Source organism: Patagioenas fasciata, chromosome 18 (genome assembly GCF_037038585.1).
Source record: "Patagioenas fasciata isolate bPatFas1 chromosome 18, bPatFas1.hap1, whole genome shotgun sequence".
NCBI lineage: Eukaryota > Metazoa > Chordata > Aves > Columbiformes > Columbidae > Patagioenas > Patagioenas fasciata.
The window spans coordinates 11,171,645-11,192,393 of NC_092537.1; the positions used below are offsets into that span (position 1 = coordinate 11,171,645).

The window sequence follows — 20,749 nt, forward strand, 5'->3', positions numbered from 1 at the left end:
TGTTTTGTGGCCAGGGAGAAATGGCTTATGTTAAGGATCATGACCTTAGCAAGATTTTCAGCAGTTTCTGGGAATGTGAGACTAATTAGGGAAGCATGTCCTTAATGAACTTCTGTAGGGCAGATGCCATAATGGCTCACTGGCCATAAGCAGTGAATAGACATCAGTGGAGGGATGAACTGACGTGGATCTGCATTTAGTGTTGTTGTTCCTGGTGGGAAAGGAACTTGCTTATTAAATTTGCACATGATATGAAGCTTGGACAACCATAAGTCTGTTAGATGATGAGATTAGAATTTAAAATGTTCTTGACAAATTGGAGAAATAGACTGAAAATAAATTGATTAAATGGAGAAAAATGCTGCATATTGGACTTGAACCGGAATACTAAAAAGCCTTGTGTATGTTGAAGAACAATTGAATGAGTAGCAGTTCTTTGGAAGAGCAATAAGGTATCATAAAGGATCCCAAAGTTTGCATGAACCGTGGAAAGAAAAATATCATGTGGATTTGTGTGAACAAGAGTAGATGACTGAGAAAAATCCATCTGCTCCACTCTGTACCAGTGAGGTCTCTGCTCAGAAACACATCCCAGACTGCATTACAGACTTGGAAAGGTTCTAGGTTAATTGGAGAAAACACAGGATGCTAGAATGAGAATAACCCAAGGCAAAGCAAGTTGTCTAGGGAAACATAAAGGAAACGGTGTTGTTTAACTTGAAGAATAAAGTTAAGTGAGCAGGAACAGCTTTGTCATAAAGAAGTTGCAGAAATAAGGGGAATTTTTCTCCACGTCCCTGTGAGTCTGGAAAGAAGCAATTGGCCTAAAAGGCACTAAGAAAGACCTAATGAAACAGATCTTCTGGGAATAAAGTGAAACAGCAATGAGAGGTTTTTAAGAATAGCAGGGTAGACATCAGACTAGCCCACCCTGCACCGAGAGAGCATGAGATGTAAGAAGATTCCTTAAAAACCTCTTCTCAGCCTGCGATACTACAGTTACATGATGAGTCACAAAGATCCGGACAAAGAGTTCTTTCCGTATTGAAGCCTTGTCTGGGAACTGAAGATGATAGAAGTTTACCTGCAGTCACTTATCCAATGGTTTCTATTAAAGTGAGAAAGAAAGAAGGTTGTTTTCCAGCCCAAAGGGTAATTGCTAATGGCAGTGGTACCAGTCATTCTGCCGCTGATTGGCCTCCCACTTTGCAGCACGGTGCATTTAATGCTGAATGCATCAGGTCTTACAGGATTCTCACATCTCAGGGGAGGGAGATATACAGTCGACATGCAGCTATTTAACTCTATCTCCTGCGTTTCTGAGGCAACGTCTTTGATCTTCCCCTGTACTCGCACAGGACATCGCTGTTGTGGTTGCGGTCACGGTGGGAGAGTCTGTTTTCAGGTGGTTGGGCCCAATGTCCTGAAAACCTCCCCATGGGATGGAGATGGAGTGGTGGAGCAGGGCCTCCGAGGTTCCTGCAGCTCCCAGGGATGTCGGTGCACCAGCTATGGTTTTATTCCTGTCTGGACACGCTCCTTACCTTGGCAGATAACTCTTATTTGCAGGCTCAGCAGAAGGGGAGCGGTTTCCCATTATCACGTTCTTCTTGCATCTGGAATTTTAAGTGAACTACATAACAGAATCTTCTGCTTTCTTAAGCATTTTCTTCTCCTTTCTTTAATCATGCTGAGATTTCCTGTGCATACTGCGAGCTGTAATTATCATCTTCAGATCAGTGGGTATGCTAAGCCGTTTCTTAAAGGGATTTTTTTTTGTTTTCTGTGAATTTCAGATGACCAAGAACAAAATTATAATCACCTGATACTAAACAGTGCCACCCAGACACCTACACATGGTAAGAGAAAACAAAGAGCAAAATTACACATGCTGTAACTTTCCTCTGCTAGCCAGTAACATTTACTGGTATCAAAGTATGTTTAATGTTAATAGAAAGGTTCCTATAGCGATGATGCATGAATGGTGGTTTCCATTAACATTAAACATAGGACCATATTTTTTAAAAGTGCTCACAATGAAATATGGCCCAGTTTTGTATAACTTTACCTATCAAACTTGTGTTTCCCCATGTCTGATTGCTCCTTTCTCCCTTCCACATCAGCAAGGTGCTCTCAGATTTAACTAGCCAAAAGGATAACCAATGATAAGTGCATCTTGTCAGCCAAGCCACTCAACCGACTACTTGTGCATGTTTCTAGGGTAGGCTGAAGAACAGCAAACATGGGGCAAGGGCTCCTAATCTGATTATTTGATGTTGGTGTCATGATGTGTGGGCAGAGTCTGAGTTCGCAGCTCAGTCCAAGCTGTCCAGCCCGTACCTGCCTGGGTCTGGTCAGGACAACCTGCTGCAGCCCCTCATTAGCTGCACGGTGCCTCTCTAGTTTCTAGTATGTAGGATAGGTAGAGACCATGAGGAGATTCAGGACTCCCCCTGCCCACTTCCATAACCAATAGTGCCTCTTTCTAAATCAGTCCCAGTGGTTGCTTTCACACCCTTCCAAATCTCCTTTATTGTGGAAACGTGACGTTTCTCTGACCCTAGGAATGTGTGAAACCCAGAGCACCTCCATGTCCCCACACCCACCACAGGGTGGAACAGCACTGACCTATGCCCATAACCTCAGCAGTGACATCTCAGGAGACGTCTGGGGCAGCCTATCGCCCCCATAAAACGCGTCTGCTCATCCCTCTAAAGGGTGCGAGCAGCCCTTCCAGAGTTCCTCCAAAGCTCTCCTGGGTTTGGTCTTCGTACCCAAGCAGCTTCATACGTGTTAATACCCCGTCTGACAGCGCTCTTGCAGGGCTCCGAAAGACCACGATTTTCATTTGTCTTACATAGTTCAGCACATTTACTGGCGCCTCTCTATCCAGCCCTCTCAACCTAATAAACTTGGGGATGCCCCATGTTGTGCTTTAGCCAGTTTTAAGAGTTCAAAAGACACTCCTTTGTTTCCCCCTTTGTTTCCACCATCTCATGCCAGCTTGGAGATGTGTCTTCACCCCTTCCATGGCCAGAAACCTTGCTGCTCTCTGCTCCAGCCCTTCTGTCTCCTCTGCCCAAGCTCCCTCTTCTTTTATATTGCCTTGGCCCTTGCAGAGCAGTTGGTTGTGGGGAGCACGTCCCTTCCTGCATTGCAGCCACCATAGACCACCCAACCTGCAGCTCCCGGCTCCATCCAAATCCAGACCAGTCACCGCCTCCCAAATCAGTGGTTCCCCCTATCTCTGTGCAATCAGTCCAGCCTCTGAATGAACCTCCAGGTCCTCTCCGCTTTCTTCCCCCTTCTGCTGCTACCTTGCTTGGTCTTGTCCTTGCTCTTCCCTGCACCCTTTGCCCTTTTAATGTGAGATGTTCCTCTAGCATTTGCAGTTGAAATCTTCTTTCTGCTGTGGAACCAGTAAGTGACGGGTGTATCTCAACATACACCGATTCTCTCTCCTTGCAACTCTGAATCTCTGTATTTGTTACTCCTTTTGTTCTGGCATTTGTTTTTAATTCTGAAACTTCATCTTTGTAATTATTCTGGAATTGATTAGTTGTGACTGTTGTGTGTTCTAGTATAGAAATTTCCATGCTGCTTTGCTATAAAGAAGGGTGGGAGAACGACTGTCCTTGAAAAGGTCACCTCAGATCTTTGGTGTTTGTCCTTCCTAGGGGGTGGATCCGGCAGCTCCTCAGCCCACAAGTTACTTTTACTTCTAAGACTACATTATTAGGGATTTTTTTTCCGTCTCTCAAAAAACACAGGAGAAACAATGCCAAAAAGACAAAAAATATGAAGTAATATGGTTGAAATTTTATTGTCTTCTGGTCTGACTACTTGTTCTTCAAATGTAGCATGTACTGGGTTCTGAGATCTGCCCCAGCAGAGCCAGATGAGTCCCGTGTACCTGTGTCTCTGCCCAGAAGCTTTAATGTAGCTCCATCATTGGGTCTCCATTGCATTCAACAGCTTAAGGCAGCAACATTTGCTAAAACAGTTGTTGAACTTCCTCCTGGACCTGCCAGATGCTTTTCTTTTCTATGTACTCAAGAGACAAAAATCAAAGCAGATCTTTCGCTTTTTTTTCTCCACTCATTGCTCGTGTTTACTGTATCTTAATAATTTGGTGGTACAAAGTGACTTGAATGATCTGACTATAAAGAACTGTAGGATTCAGAGTTATATTTTGTTCATAAGTTACCCATATGGTCATGGACACTTATGTTCATTATATTCATGTGTCCTGTTGCTGGTGAGCCATTGCTTGGTGAGTCTAAGAACATATTTGGAGCTTTCAAATAGTGCATCAAAAGAGCTTGCAGTATTCATAATTACTGCTGAAATTCTGAGATAATTCAGCAAATCCACAGATTTAGTTTAATTCTCTTCCTGGGTGCGACATGGTGCACCTTTTGTGTGTGACTGTGCAAATTTGTAGGTGGACATGAGCTGTCCTTCTGAGCACCATGACCATGAGCTTGTCTCTCGCACCCACCATGCAGTGACACCATCGAGGAGCCCAAGAAGGGCGAGAAGCCAGTGTGAGGCTCCAGACCTGCTCCGTGTTGCACATGGCCTGAGTTCAGTTCACTGTTAACTGAAGCAAAACAAACGGAGGAAGGTTCTCAGGCCACTGGCACAGAGCAAACAGGGCAGGGGTTGTAGGTGACCTGTCACCAAAGAAGCCACACGTGAGCCTCAACAGGCAGAAATCTCTCCAGTGCCTGGAGCAGCTCCCCAGGGGCTGCCTCACCCAGCGAGGATGCGCTTGGACTCGCATTTGCGAAGGGAATCGTGAGTTGTTGCGGACTGCAATACCTGTCCGGGTGAGAACTGGGCTGCTGTGGGCTGCTGATCTCTCTCCCATCTCCTGCCACCACAGGAACTTCATAGGTTTCTTGCCATGACAATGAATCTCCAAACTCACACATTGCTGATGTGAGCAGCACGGGCTGTGCAGACATGGGGCCCAGGACTCTGAAGGAGACCTAGAATCATAGAGCCATAGGATGTCCTGAGCTGGGACTTACAGGGATCATGGAGTCCAACTGCTGTCCCTGCACAGGACACCCCACAGGTCACCCCGTGTGTCTGAGGACATCGTCCAGTCTCTTCTTGAACTCTGTCAGGTAGGGGCCATGAAAAAAAGTAGATTTGACCTTAGGTCTCTGAGCTGTTCAGCTTCAACTTCAGGTTCCCAGAATTAAAACCCTGAGACTCTGTTTTAACCTGGCCTGGGGGTCACCACTCTTGTCCACGCAGAGGACGTGCCCATCGCAGTGGATTGTGAGGCCTTGAGATCGCTGATGTGATTACACCGAACTCTTTCTGATGCAGGAAACAATAACCACTAATTAGTGGTGGGATTGCATATAATCCGTTCTGTCAGGCTGTTATCAGTTAATTAGCTGTTCATTGCACAGTTAACAGGGAGTGAGAAGAAACTCTCCCTTTTCTCCTTGCCTGGCTGGCAAGCGTGATGTGTTGGGGGAGACAATTTCCAATGGCCATCAGGAGGAGTGACCACAGGCAAGAAGGTCTGTCAGCCCACCATCTGGAGCACCAGGATTTAATCTCTGCTGGTGTTGAGGGCTCTGAATTAGCTCGTGTGACTTTGAGTATCCCACATCTTAAAGAAGTCATTGATTTTCTCCTGGTTTCGGTCTATTCGTGCAGCCAATTCACTTCTAGGACACTGCATGTCCCATTATAGAAGTATCTACAGTTCCTTAGAAACTTCAGCCTAAATTCTGTTTTCAGAGACAGACTTCAGAAGTGTGATGTAGGCTTCCTTAGCTCTAGACTTCAGTTTTATATCAGCTGCAGATTAAGCTGCAAATGAAGAATTCTACAGTGATTTCATAATTAAAAGGTGAATGCGAGTGCTCAAGTACTAGTTTCTAAGAACAGTTAAATTTAACTTATGAAATGCAGGTAAACCTGCTGATACATTAATTTATCTTGCTCAGCTATTCAGTCTTTATACAAAATAAACACATAAATATTTTCCTATAAAAACATTAAAATGTGGGGAAAAAAACTGTGCATAGAAAGAACCAGGACAGTGGAGCATTAGATATAACAGAAATATATGCTGACTACCTGGGCTCAGTTTCTATAAAGCTTACTACTTTATTTTTTACTGCTACTGAAGTTTAATCTCATTACATTTAGTTCATATTTAATTATGCTAACCAAAAGAGTCTTGTATAAACATTTTTACGTCTACATAAAAAAACAAGCACATTGCTAAATAATATAGTTAGTAGAAGTTCATATAATAATTTTTATGTCAGTTCATTGCATTTAATAGTCATGTCAGAAAATACTTGGTAAACAACCATAAACAACAAATGGCTTCACTTCAAGTGTTTAATTTGTCCAGGCACTTTTCTATAGATGATGTCTGGGTTTGCTCTCATGGAGGCAAATTTCTTTTTATAGGTGCACCAATGTGAATTTTAAACAAACTGCTATGTACGTACGCATGTATGTGCGTGTCTCTTTTGTAGCCCTTCCATCCTTCCTGTCTCCCTTCCCTTCCCTTCCCTTCCCTTCCCTTCCCTTCCCTTCCCTTCCCTTCCCTTCCCTTCCCTTCCCTTCCCTTCCCTTCCTTCCCTTCCCTTCCCTTCCCTTCCCTTCCCTTCCCTTCCCTTCCCTTCCCTTCCCTTCCCTTCCCTTCCCTTCCCTTCCCTTCCCTTCCCTTCCCTTCCCTTCCCTTCCCTTCCCTTCCCTTCCCTTCCCTTCCCTTCCCTTCCCTTCCCTTCCCTTCCCTTCCCTTCCCTTCCCTTCCCTTCCCTTCCTTCCCTTCCCTTCCCTTCCCTTCCCTTCCCTTCCCTTCCCTTCCCTTCCCTTCCCTTCCCTTCCCTTCCCTTCCCTCCCCTCCCTCCCCTCCCCTCCCCTCCCCTCCCCTCCCCTCCCCTCCCCTCCCCTCCCCTCCCCTCCCCTCCCCTCCCCTCCCTTCCCCTCCCCTCCCCTCCCCTTCTCTCTTCTCTCCTCTCCCCTTCTCTCTTCTCTCCTCTCCCCTTCTCTCTCCTTCCTTCCTTCCTTCCTTCCTTCCTTCCTTCCTTCCTTCCTTCCTTCCTTCCTTCCTTCCTTCCTTCCTTCCTTCCTTCCTTCCTTCCTTCCTTCCTTCCTTCCTTCCTTCCTTCCTTCCTTCCTTCCTTCCTTCCTTCCTTCCTTCCTTCCTTCCTTCCTTCTTTCCTTTTTCTCCATTTCAGAAATCCAGGCCATCTTCCTTCCCACACAGTAACAGGGCTTTGGGGGATATATTTCTTGCATCAGTTTTCTAACATCAGACCAGAAGCTTCAATTTGGGACAATCCCAGAAGATATGAAAATTATTCCCTATACTGTCACATCTCCTCCAGCAATTTGTTGGGAGTTTTGTGTCTGTTGTGTTTAAGACACTGTTTACAAAATTATAACAATTAAGGAGTGTTTAAATTAGATTTATCCCCAGTAGAAATATATGGGAGGAAATTAGAAGATAATCAGACCTCCAGAATATAACCTACAGAACAAACAGACACATTATGTTCACGGCTCTTTCTGCGGAGCAGCAGGGGTTCAGTGAAAGTGGGGAGAGATGAACCAGACTGGACAACATAAAGCCAGATTTTTCACGTGTACAAGTTGCCATTTGTGACGGGGGTGCCCGTTGATAGTTCAGCTGCTTTACGCCCCCACTTTGCAAAGCAAGGCACACAAACTGCTGTGTTGCGATACAGCTCCAGTTCCGCAATTACAAAGCAGATTGGAGCGAAGTCGTCAGAGAATCGGCATCGCTATTTACCTGTCTTGACGTGAGAACTCGCAGATGATGTCCCTGGGTGCTGAGACCCTGTGCGCAGGGTTTGCTGGGGCCACGGGTGGAATCCAGTGCTGTCACTTGTTGCCATGCACCGACCTTTCTTTAGTGAACAACTCTGGGGCTGAGAGCAGATTAATGACTTCAATGGTACCTCCCTTTAAAGTACTCAGTATTGAAACAATTGGTCTGCTTTTTAGACTAAATATGTCGTGTGTTTGGACAAAGAAATCGCTTTTCTCAAGGCCTTACTATGGCAGGGCTAAAATAGCCTCCCAGCTCCGGGGTTAACCACTCTGCTGATTATGGAGGCCTTAATTTGCAGATTAATACTCTTATGCCACCCATGGCGTGGCCCATGCTGCACCCAGCAAGTGACTATCATAAATAAAAAGCTGAGGCTTGTGGAGTAAACCACAGCTGTGTAACTGTGTCTTCAGCCTCATGCCATGAGGAACCCGAGGAGATTCTCTCTGTGGCAATGCTGGTGTGAAGCAAAGGGCAGAAAAGCTCTGACACTGGCCTCAGGTTCCTCTTGCAGAAGCAGATCTTGACCCGTAAGCAAAGGGAAGCAGCATCTTTATCCCTGGCGCATGTGAGACTGGTGAAAAAGAGCAAAATTTCAAGAGGCAAAATCACAGCACCATGAAAGTCAGAGCCTGTGAAACTGCTGATAGGAAGGGGGTTTTTGGCATTTGCGTTACTAGAAGTGCTCTTGTTGTGGAGCTCACTATGGTTCCACCAGAACATTGTGTGGTCCCTGCCCCATCTTCAGCCTGTCTGGGGGGCTTGTGCCTCACCCTGGTCCCAAAGAGCTGGAGGGGGACAGTCACCCAGCCCATTCAGGGTGGACGATTCGTGTCTCTCAGCTAGTTTTGGCTTGCTCACCTTGCTTGTTTGGTGCCAGGATGAAACACGCTGGTTCATTTTCCTTTTTGAAACAGCGTCCCCTCCATGTGTTGGGCAGCTTCCAGCACGAGGCGCTCGCAGGGGTGGAAGGAGTTAACACGCTGAAGGTTTTCCATCACACAGTCTCAAGTTCAACACAAATTAGTCCTCGTCCCGGTTCTGCGCAATTCCGCATGCTGGTGCCAGAGCCGTGTGTTTTCTACATCCCATGGAAAGGCAGCTAACCCAAGGAGAAGTTAATCTATCTTTCGCTGTGATTGCTAAGTGCAATACTACTTTCTGTATTTTTTTCCTTTGATTTTAATTGGCAACATTATTCCTCTCATCCCGTGTTGTAGTGTGTGACTGTGCTACGTGCAGTTAAGCGCTTTGTGTACTCAGAAGCATCTTCATGTCAATAGCTCCTGGGTGATACAATTCAAGTATATTATTATGCTGCATGTGTATATTAGAGCATTTAGGGCATCACCTTGCAACGTGCTGCTGTGCCTCATCCTCTTTGCATCTTACCCCTTCAGATTTCTGTTCTGTTCTCAGACAGGAGCCCGGAAAGACCTAATCCCAGCATCATACTGATACGCAGAGGTTTTTTATCACTAACTGCATTGAAAACCCCCCATCTCCATCTGATATAAATGAGGGCAGCTGTTCACTGGAGAGCTGCTGATTTACACCACAGAGAATCTGACCTGCAAATGTATAAAACTCTTTGAGATTCTTCATGAGAGATGCAAAGGACTATTAATATCAGTGTTTGTAGCATAAAAACCTAAGTGTGAAAACACAGATACTTCACCCCCCAAACACTGAAGATTTATGTTATAAATTTTAATTTGAGTCTGTGAATATCAGTTCTTTGCCTGGTGTAACAGCGCGTCACTTCCAGGATGGCTCAGGAGGTGCTAAGTATTGGCACAGAAGGCTACCAAACGTCATCAGCTACAACCAGATTTTCCTGCGGAATGTGGTCCTTTGTAGGAGCTCGCATCGGGATCAGAGGAGACGTTGTGTCTGGTCCTTCAAATGGCTGAGCAGAAGGCGGTGTGCACTGTGACAGAGGGCTGGAGCTGCACCGAGCTGCACCGAGCTGCGGCTGAGCAGCAGAAGGCTCGGTTCTATCAGTTTCTCCTAGGTGACATTGTTTGCTTTCTCTGGGTGAATGTTTTAAAAGGCATCTGTTGAAATGTCTTGCAAAATTCACACAACATATGTGCAGACTCATATGCTAATATGGAGCACATCTCTTTTGCCACTCGAGCTTTGTTTAAAACTTTGCATATATTCACTGGTTCTGTCTTGGGTGTCGTCAGCTCCTGTCCTTGTACATTAAAGGTTCTGTGCCTCATGTAAACACACTTTGAAACATAAGCTGTCTTCCAAGAACAAGACACACTGAGAAGACTTCAGATCTCATCTCCACAACACGAGCCGCCAACTTCAGTAATCCTGAGGCTGCTTCTGAGCCTGGTGCTTGCAGAAAGTTTGCAAAGCGCTGATGGTGAATTGAGACTCTCCCTCCACTTTAAATTACTTTCTTTCCTTCATAGATTCCAAAGCAGGCGAGTGCCTGCACAAAGCAGAGGAGTTAATCCGTGTGTCCATCCAGAGACCAGCTGTAACCGCAGTCACCAATGCACAGGGTGAAGTTCTGCAGGCCCCAACATTCATGGGGGTGCCATGCCGGCCACCGGCCTTATGTCCTGAGAAGGTGGTGGTTGGAAACGTTCCTCTGGCTGCCCATGAGGGCAGGCAGTGCTCTGGTTCCTCAGGTGCAGAGCTCTCCACCCCATGGCACCACCTTCTTCAATCTTCATGCAAGAGTTTGGTCCAAATGGAGCAGGGCAGCCTTTCTGAGCTTGGCCCATGATTTCACTGGTTCATATAGCAGTGTTTGGACTGGCCCAACAATTCTGGCTCATGAAGCAGAAGAAGTGCACGGTTCTTGCTTGGTAGGTGTCCAAGGAGAGACATTAGAGCTGCAAAGGATGAGTCTTTCTCCACAGAGATGCCTGCTCCCTTCCCGAGCTTATCATGTCAACAGTGTGCAGCGTGGTGAGTTCTTGGCAGTGCTGTGCCACAAGCCACCAGCCCTGCCCATGGCCAGAGCAACACAGCACTCGGTTGGAGAACCGTGAAACCGCTGATGCTCGGGAGATAGGAAATGCTGCGGAGTGGAGCCCTCTCCTGCTCAATTAATCAGAGAGACGCTGGCAGAATTTTAAGATGTTGCACTGGCTGTAAAAAGGTGTGCTTGCTTTGCTGGATGATGTTTCCGTATCTGCTGCATGTGCTCTGCTCTGGGTGAGCTTCATTTCCTCCATTTCCTCTTCAAATAACTTTGCAAATAGTGCCCAGAATGCATGAGGTATCATAGAGGTATAAAATGGCACAGGGTTGCAGGATGGTGGCGAGGTAAATGTGGACTGTTAGCGGCTTCCAAAGCTAATCCTAGTAACCGGGGGACATGGTCCATTTTGCAGTGCTCATCTCCCACTGTGCAGAATGTAGAGCTGGACTGAAATGAGTGGGAATGCTGGAAAACAGAGCAGCACACAACCTTTTTATTGACATCTTGTTAATGAATTGTGTCCTGCATCTTCCACAGGAGTCAATAAACGCCACAAACAAAAAGAAGACAGACCAGATAAAAGCATAACTCAAATACATTGCAGAAATGAAGAACTACGAGGAAAATTCTCCTGAACTGGTCCCAAAATGTAAATTGTACAAGATATTTCTCCTTACTCAAGCCTCTCAGTTCTCTGATCTCACTATCAAAGTATATTATGAAAAAGACATCTGAAATGATATTGGGTAATTTCTATTTATCCGTTATTGTGCTGAATGATGGGCAGTGGATTTCAAGGTGACTTCTCATTTACCAAAATCATCATGGTCTGTTCCTGACTGACTGGATGGAAAAAGCAGTGAGAAGGTGTACTGATTCTGCACAAGCCCATCAGATAAATGTGTGGCACTTAATTTCACACACCTCATGCAAACAGTCAATTAATGTTCCCGCTTTGGCACTGAACACAAATTCCATACATATGACTGGGCTTATTTCAGCATGTCCAATCCTCCATGCAAAATGGAGATTAGATACAGGTTCTGGCTGAGAAATTTGCAAAGAGATGTTACCCCAGGGTCCTTGCCACACAAGCACAAATACGAGTGGGGACACAGTTTCAATGCTGATATGGTCTCTGTTTACTGGATAATATCTAATCAATTGTTTCCAGTGCGCTGATGAATATCATGCACTTCCTAATCCTGCATTCAGTCTATTAGGCATGGATTGAAGTCATCAGCAAGAAAATAATGTTCTCAGAGAGATGACACATTAACTATATGCTCACTTGGGGCTATGTTCTTTTACCCAGACAATAACCCTATTTGAGGAGTGCGGAGACATAAATATGAAATAGGAAAGAACAGTTTATTAACCAAGATGGTTATTGCATTGTTTAGAGGAAATTTTCACCATTGTTAAAATCTGTAAGAAAGTGTCTCATAATTTCTCAGAACTGGGGAAAAAAATGCCACTCTGTGGAGTGCGGGGCTGTTCCTGCTCTGTGGGCGGCTGACTCGGCGGTCAGACCCTGAGCCCAGGGGAGGTGCTGGTTGAACCGAGCCGGTCCCTGCTCCTGGCAGGGCAGTGTCACCCCTCAGCTGGCTGTGCTGGCAGCGATGGGGACCACACAGCATGGGGGACCCCGTGCTGGTGCCAGGAGGTGCTCAAGGAGAGGGGCAGCTGTTCTACTCATGGTCATAGTGGGGGAAGAGGACATTGCTGTGGCTTGTTCTGCGGGAAGCATCATGGTGGGGAGGCTCATGGAGCAGCAGAGTGCATGGAATCAGTGACGACAGGGGCAGAAAGGAGCAAGTGTGGGCTTTCTTGACATGGTGGTTGTAATTCAAGTGTTTAAAAATGAGTGGAATCAAGTCTCTGACAGGTCCCACATCACTTGTTCCAGCTCTTTGTGTCTCAGATACCCTGTCACACCCCAAATGGCTCAGGTCCCATAGAGCACTGGGCAAGTTACTGGGCTGAGAGCTGCACAGGAGTGCTGGTTTTGGGAAATCTTGAGCAGGTTTATGTCAGAAGACAAGAATGTCCCTGCCTGTCTTTAAGAAGAAGTTGTACAATGTGAGGGGTAGATGACAGAAGGTTTAAAATATCTAGGGTAAGTCACAGTGGGAGAAAAGTTGTGGAAGCAACTCTACATGCCCACGTTTGGGAACTGCTGGGTCCATTTCTAGGCAACAGGGAGCACCAAAGACACAGTGAAATGTGAGCACTCGGAGAGGGGGAAGATGTTCTGCTGTCTAATCCAAACAGGACTCCACGCAGGAGAAAGGCAACAGGGGACGAAATGGCCTGACTCTTGCTAAAGAGCTGACTTTGTGATTCAGGTCTAGAAAAATGTCTGCTGGAATATCTGCATTCTGCTTGGGTGGATTTTGTTATGAATTTTGAGATAGGAGAAGCTGTTAGCAAATGTTTGGACACTGCATAAAGACAACACATTTGACAAGGTGAAATTCTCCTACTGCTCTGTTACTTTTGTGCAGAATCTGTGCTTTGATCTCAACGAGTCCACCGTTCAAAGGAGGTAAGAGGGGTCTTGAGGCACATGAGTGCAGACTGAGCACGTGTTGCTTTGCTCTCCATGAGCACACTTCAGAGGCGTGCACAGAAGGGATGTGTGAACCCAAGGCTTGGGCATCTGCCACTCCTCAGCTGTATCAGAAAATTTAGCCCTCTGATTTACTTTTCAGACTATACCTGAACTGGCCACCTCCCTGGCCTTTTGACTCAGCTAACTCAGTCCCATCACCCCTGCAAGCTTCACTCTTCTAGCTTTGCTTCAACATGTCCAACATGATACAGCTCTTCTCCCTGTCGGAGACTGTAGGAATGGCTTGCCTGTCTCACCTCAGTTTGATGCTCACTGTAGACATGCCTTTCTCTCTTTGTTTGTTTGTTTGTTTGTTTTTCAGACAAGCCACGAATGAACAACATCCTTACTTCTGCCACCGAACCCTATGATCTGTCTTTCTCCCGGTCCTTCCAGAACCTCTCTCACCTCCCACCATCCTATGAGTCTGCTGTCAAGACAAACTCAAGTAAATATTCTTCTCTGAAAAGACTAAGTAGGTGTCAGATCATTTCATTTCCTTTGTATCTCATTTGCTTGTAAGCCACAGTGGGCACAACGTTAAGTCAGTAACCTTCTTCCCTCTGTCATTGTACCACCCAAGTTGGTATCTGTGGTAATGATTCTTTTGGCTGTCGCTTCCCATCAAGGAAGAGTATAGAGGAAGAGTTACTTCATTACTGTGGGAGCACATGTGGTTATTTGTTTACTGACACCTCTTTGCTGTGCTGCGTCCCACTACTCCACCTCATATCTCCTTTTTCCTTCTGCCGAGGTGAGCTGAGATGAGCCAAGCTGGCTGAGCTCACCTCGGCACACCCAGGGCAGATACCTCAGTGTCCGTGGGGGCAGCTGGACCCAGTTGACAAATTGAGGCCAACAGAAAACTGCTGAAATTGTTGGGAGCATCTATTTCAGTCGGAGGACATGTGCCTGCCCCGAGCAGTGCTGGGATCTGCCGTGTCTCGTGGTGCATGTGTCCGGATCTGGTCCTGACCCATGCCGATCACTGATCCATGGTGCCTCTCTGATGCTTCAGCACACTGCTCGCTACCCTGGTCACACTAGTTACTATCTGTTCTTCCTTGCTGTTTTATGTATTGCTTTGCTCTGCCAGCTTTCCCATAATGCTCCAGCCCAACACATTTGCTGATGGCAAACTCTTCAGCTTTGGTGGCATTACGAAATAAGTGATATTCGTGTGGTCAAATGCTCTCTCCAGACTGAAAATAGGTTTGTAGTATGTATGCTTCTGTGAGCATTTTCTGGATGCAGCCATGTATCACACTGCTTGATTTAGAGAAATAACTTAGATGTTTGCACTTGTAATAGCTCCCCAGGTCCCAGCACAGGGACGGTCACTGCCCTGGGCCTGCTGGCCACACCAGTGCTGGTACCAGCCAGGATGCTGGTGGCCTCTTGGCCACCTGGGCACACGCTGGTTCATGTTCAGCCACTGTTGACCAGCACCCCCAGATCCCTTTCTACCAGGCAGCTTTCCAGCCGCTCTTCCCTGAGCCTGTAGCATTCATGGGTTTGTTGTGACCCAAGTGCAGGACCTGGCACTTGGTCTTGTTGAACCTCGTACAACTGACCTCAGCCCAATGATCCAGCCTGTCCAGATCCCTCTGCAGAGCCTAAATCCCTCTGTAGAGCCTGAAGGCACAGCCAATGGGAAACCCATATGGGTTTGCTGCCTGAGAAGCCAGGTGTGGAGATCTCTGACGGGCAGGTGCCACCTCTGTGGGAAGCCCTGCGCCAAAGCACTGGTGGGTGGGTGGGTGTGGGACACACATCTGAACAAGAGCAGTGGTATTAATTCTGTTCTGCCGAGCGCTCCAGGGAATTTCTGCTTCCAGCTAAGTGAGAAAGGTCAGTCAGGAAGGAAGTGAATATTTCCAGGCTTATTAAACCACTTGGTGTTGGCTAAAGAATCATCACAAATGACTGGGCAGTTTGAAAATGCTAAAGCCCATTAAAACAGGAGAGACAAGCCCAATGAAGAAACACACTGGAACTGCAGAGAAAGAAAACCAAAGAAATTACTAGGATGGCCTTACATGCCTACATGTAGGCACATTTTTTAACCATTGTAACATACGACCGTGGGAATAAAAATACCCTTGGCTTTTCCACAGTCTCTTCCCAAAACAGCAAAAATGTACCTCGTTTCCCTAATTACGGTGTCACTGAACTGTGCTCTGCCTTTCTGCAGTAGCAGCTTAGAAACATTGAGGTGAGATGTGGGAGTAAATGGATTCATTTGATGCTCTGCCTCCAAATGGGGAAAACACCAGAAAAGCTGCCTGAGGGCAAATAGGCTCATCCTAAAGTCACGTTAGATGGAGCACTCAAACACTGCTGAAGTTCGGTGACAAACCCTGATCAATGTTTTTAGAAACTACCAAAGGAGGAGTGAAAGGGTGGTTAAAAATAAGGAAAAAACCCAAACAAACAAACAAAAATGAATGAAAAATGCCCATATTATGTGATTTCAAGTAATTCTACTTCCAATTTTTTTAAAGCATGAGTGAAGCCCCACAAGTATGAGATTGACTTAGAGAAAAAAATCTGTCAATCAATACATTAGTGATTTCTTTCTGTCTGTTCATCATTTCTGGCCTTTTGGAATCCACTTAGGACACTTTTTTGAACTTTTAAGTATGCCCATGAGGGAGAAACATATTTGATTTTAGTTTCATTTTGGCTAAAATTACAAATGTCAGTTATCATATGAGCGTCAATACAAAGATAAGGGGTAGCAGTATCAGACCCTCGCTGTCCCAGTGAGCCCACCCGTGCAATGAGGACGAGATGAATCAGACTGGATGGTTTCAGGCCCTGGAGACATTTTGATTTTAGCAACCAAATGTCCACAGTTCCCACTCCCACGTGTGGATGAAGCCCCTGGTGTCTCCAATCCCAACAGCCTGGGGCTGTATTCATTTCATTGCTTTCCTCGGGAGCAGAAATATTGCGGTTACAGAGCTGTGCTGAGCTTCTCCTCGGCACAAAGGCACATATGTGATACATGTGCCAATATCTACACATCTCTTAGCATCGTGGGAGGAGGTGGCCTGAATGAACCTAGAAACAGCGTTGAAATTGGTGCCCTGACTGGTTTAGCCACTGCCAGCAAAAGGCTGTGCAAACTTCTACACTGTTTGCAGGGATGGAGGAGGGAAGAGAAGCTTATTTTTCATGTTCCTAATTGGCAAAACTTTTAAAAGTGCAGAGCATGCTGCATTTTTTAATTATAAATTAGCAAGGAACAATATCAAACCACTTTTAATCAGCTGATTCTGCCACCTCTCGAGCAGACTCAGACCACAGTAAATCTGACATAAGCTGGTTTAGCTCCCGCTGGCAATTACCACAGCCAAATGTGAGCATCCAAGCACTTCTCCATTTGGGATGTTCTCTGCTTTAATTACATGTATTTTGAGTCACTTGGGCGAATCCAGTGGAACTTCTCAGAGCAGAGACCAAGTGTCAACCTCAAACATCATTATCAAGTCTGTGCATGCCACGTGTGGGCAAGTCTATCTATGATTATGGAATAAACATTTCTAAAAGTACTGTGGCCATATGCAGTTTCCTCTGTCCTTCATAGGCTTCCTAGCAGGTGATTTTATAGACACAAGAGTTTGAGGCCAGAGAAGCTGCAGTCTGACACTGGCAATGAGATGCTCTTCCAATAAGTTTGTGATTTCAAAAAAAGACTCATTCCTACAGTATACATTCTGGAGAGCAAATCCCATCAGCAACAAGCATGTCAGTACAGGAGAGATTGGGGTGATCCCCACACCTCAGTGGTGTGTAGGCTGTAAAGAAGGGGTTGGCAGCAGCAGGGGAGCCAACAGGCTGTGAATTTCAGCACACGCATTCTCAACTTGTACTTTTGGATGCCAAGACAAGGGGATCGACCATCCTTCTTACAGATCCTCTGGGTTATGTGCACTCTTCACAGGACTATGAGAAGTGGGGCCCGGGGGGCACTGAAGAGAGTGCTGGATGTGTGGGAGAGGAGACGAGGGAGTTAGTGAGTGGGACCATCCAGCACAGGATGCTTGCAGCACTCGTGTTTGACTGGAACCTGAAGGCACCAATGTGCAACCGTTGTCTTGTGAGCAAAGTTCGGGGATGTTAGCACCAATCATGTACCATAAGGTTTCTCCAAAAGCACTCTGGCTCCTGGGACAGCCAGCCAGTTGTCTTCATTTTTCAGCCAATGTGGTACATAAAACCTACAGATTTATGGCTACGTCAGAGGAAATAGGAGATTTCCACATCATGTTTAACTATTGTTGAATGCCTACAGAGACTCTAGGGACTGGAAGCGGGACCCACCTCATGATTGCCCAGACTGTCTTGCAGCAGAGGTTTTGCTCTTTTTATCCCTGTACTTTCTTTGTATGTGTATTGTGAAGGTGATATTAAATACTTTCTCCATAACCCGTCGTTTGTGTAAATCATGTGAAACCACAGTCTGGACTCAACAGTATATGAGATCTGTTGTGTCATGGTGTGAGGTGTGATGCATTGCACAGGGACTCATACCTGTCTGTGTGCAATTTATAGCTCTGCCATAAGCCCATGGCGACACAACCCACACAGGGCTGGTGTCTCTCGGCAGACAGCACCCTGATGTGTATGTCCATGCCCAAGTCCAGCTGCTGGTCTCACCAGGAGGCCACTCCAAAGCTGTGTGCTCTACACAGCCCCTTTTCACCCCCCGGGACAACGCTCTGACATTTCTGACTGTTTCCTTTCCTTTCCCACAGCTGACAAAGAGGCTGATGAATACTACATGAGGAGGAGACATCTGCCTGACCTGGCAGCCCGGGGCACGCTCCCTATCAACGTCATCAAAATGTCTCAACAAACCAACCACAGGGACAGGCCCCGCCGTCCCATCAGGGCCATGTCCCAGGACAGGGTGCTGTCTCCTGAGAGGATCATGCCCGAGGAGTTTAGCATGTCCTATGAACGGATCCTCTCAGACGAGCAGCTGCTGTCCGCCGAGCGCCTCCACTCCCAAGACCCCCTGCTCTCCCCGGAGCGGTCGGGGTACCCCGACCAGTCTATGTCACGGGCATTGTCACACACAGACGTCTTTGTATCAACACCCGTCTTGGATCGCTACAGGATGACAAAAATGCACTCCCATCCTAGTGCCTCAAATAACTTGTACAATACCTTAGGTATGAACCCGACCTCTGCCAAGCGCCAAGCGTTTGCCTCCCGACGGCACAACACGGTAGAACAACTGCATTATATTCCAGGACACCACCATCACTACCGCACAGCGAGCAAAACAGAGGTGACTGTTTGATATGACCTTGTGCATTGTAGATACTCATTAGGGACCGGGGTGGTCACAGCACCCCATACTGCAGTGGCCTTATAGGCCAAGATAACCTCTAATAACTCAGTGTCTGAAAAGACTTCTCTGACAGTCCCATCCACCTCATTGTTTTTAAAGCCACCCCTTCATCGGTGACATAAGAAGAACCCAAGCAAGCAAACAGATGATAGTGAGGGATAATAGAGGAAATTTCCTGACGTGCATCAGTTTCTGTCAAAGAAAGCCACAGTAATAGATGACTCCTTCCAAGGGCTCACCTGCATTAGCTCATTGTTTTTATGAACTTAGGACTTTTCAGTTGCTACAAGTAGAAGCAGTCTCGTGTCGCCCAAGACAGGGAGGAGGAAATGCAGCCCCCCATCCTGGCAGGAGGGGCCCTGTTCTTGGTCCTCATGCCAACCCTCATGTTTTTGGCCTTTCCATAGCAAGTAGGTAAGCTTCTGGCTGCTGGGAATCACCTCCAGACCGCTTGGTATCAGCCAGCACCCACACATCTGTTCTTCCTCACCCTTGGAGCAAATTCAAGGGCAGACTTTCTTAGGGGACTGGCAGATCTAGGGCCAAGAATAGCCTGGCTGAGAAATGAAGTTTTAGTTTATATTAAATATACTCATAAGATAAAAATATACTAGTGCCTACAAATCGCCTGCTCTCTCAGTGTAGGACGTAGTGGGGTTGATGTGTTCAATAAGCACAAATACGCTGAAATGCTTGTTAGATCCTTTTCTCCACTCATTCTAGTATCTTGGAGTTTCCAACATGTAAATAGGAAGGAGGAATAGGGTTTCTCTTCCTCCAGCTTCTTGCCACTGCTGAACCTAAAGCACCAGAATTCTTCTGACCTGTGCTGGGGAAAGTCCTGATTCCACTGAGACCTCTGCAAGGCAAGGATACACATGGTTATCCGAGCCTGGATTTCTCCCCAGGAGTTTATTTTGCTGACAGCATTTTCCACTGGCCCAGTTCCCCTGTTTCTGAACATATTCCCTCCTCTCAGCTACAACCCAGAACTCCATATGTAGCAAATCTTTTTCTAGCCCTTAGCAGAAGCGGAAGGCTGAGGGTGTCGTGTCGACTGAAAAGGAGGTTGGTAATTTTCCATTATTTCCTCTCCATGTAATAGCCCCCCAAGAAAACCTTGCAAATTCCAGTTCCGCTGAGTACCAAGTCCTAACCATGAAGACAGTTACATTTCATGCATATAAATTATATATCCATCATAATTACAATAAATGGGCATGTTGTATATCTGATATAATACTAATTAGACACTGTATATTTGTAAAATCTTTAAAATGTAGACTTGTGGCTCCAGAATTTGTGAGGGCTTTTTCTTTGGTTTTCTAACCAGAGCGGGCTTTGCTTTTTTCTTTGTTGAGTTTGATTTTGTTTTGGCTTTTCTTCGTTGTTTTTGTGTTCCTATCATATTCTGTAGAATTAACTCACACTAGAACATACTTCTGCAGCCAGGAAAGGGTCTCAGGGGTTTTGAAGGCCAGCCAGACCCAGTGCTGTCACTGTTGGTGCTGGACACTCTCCAGCACTCAGTGTCCGTGGTGTGCACATGAAGCCCCACCGCATGCACATCCCCATGCTGCCAATCCCAACGGCAAGCGCGCTCCCTCCTCCGGGTGAAATGGGGACTGACCTGGGGCTGTAAATGCATTCCCATACAATATTTCTCTCTTCGTGTCCTACATTCCCACAATGAGTCTTTTCCTACATGGCTCTTCACAATATTTCATTTGAGTTAGCTCTGCCCTTCTCCCTCCCCTCAAATACCTCCCACCTCCTGGCCTTAATGACGTTCCCAGCTCAACACGTCGGTCCTGTAGCATACAACGATTATAGGCTCATGTGAGCGTGAGTCTCGTGCGGAGGTTTCTGATGTGTCGCTAGGTTTTTCTGGTGCGGGGTCGGCAGGAGGAGCAGGTTGTCTTCCTCTGGTGGGATTCAGAGGCAGGCCTCAGTGGGGTGGCCATGTGGCCTTTCTCT

The 20,749-nt window shown here is 46.4% G+C and overlaps 1 protein-coding gene across 1 annotated transcript; it reads left to right on the forward strand.

Moving 5' to 3' along the window:
* The first annotated feature begins 20 nt into the window (after positions 1-20).
* On the forward strand, positions 21-20,168 carry LOC139829320 (protein shisa-6-like). The gene is made up of 4 exons (XM_071816358.1): positions 21-75; positions 1,797-1,859; positions 13,730-13,855; positions 18,171-20,168. The coding sequence occupies exons 1-4, from the start codon at positions 21-23 to the stop codon at positions 18,719-18,721; spliced, it is 795 nt and encodes a 264-aa protein (XP_071672459.1). The 3' UTR covers positions 18,722-20,168.
* Positions 20,169-20,749: the final 581 nt, after the last annotated feature.

Coding starts and splice junctions, on each gene's coding strand:
- LOC139829320 (XM_071816358.1), top strand. CDS start 21: ATGGCTTATGTTAAGGATCATGACCTTAGCAAGATTTTCAGCAGTTTC. Junction 1,860..13,729: donor CACCCAGACACCTACACATG/GTAAGAGAAAAC, acceptor TTTGTTTTTCAG/ACAAGCCACGAATGAACAAC. Junction 13,856..18,170: donor TGCTGTCAAGACAAACTCAA/GTAAATATTCTT, acceptor CCTTTCCCACAG/CTGACAAAGAGGCTGATGAA.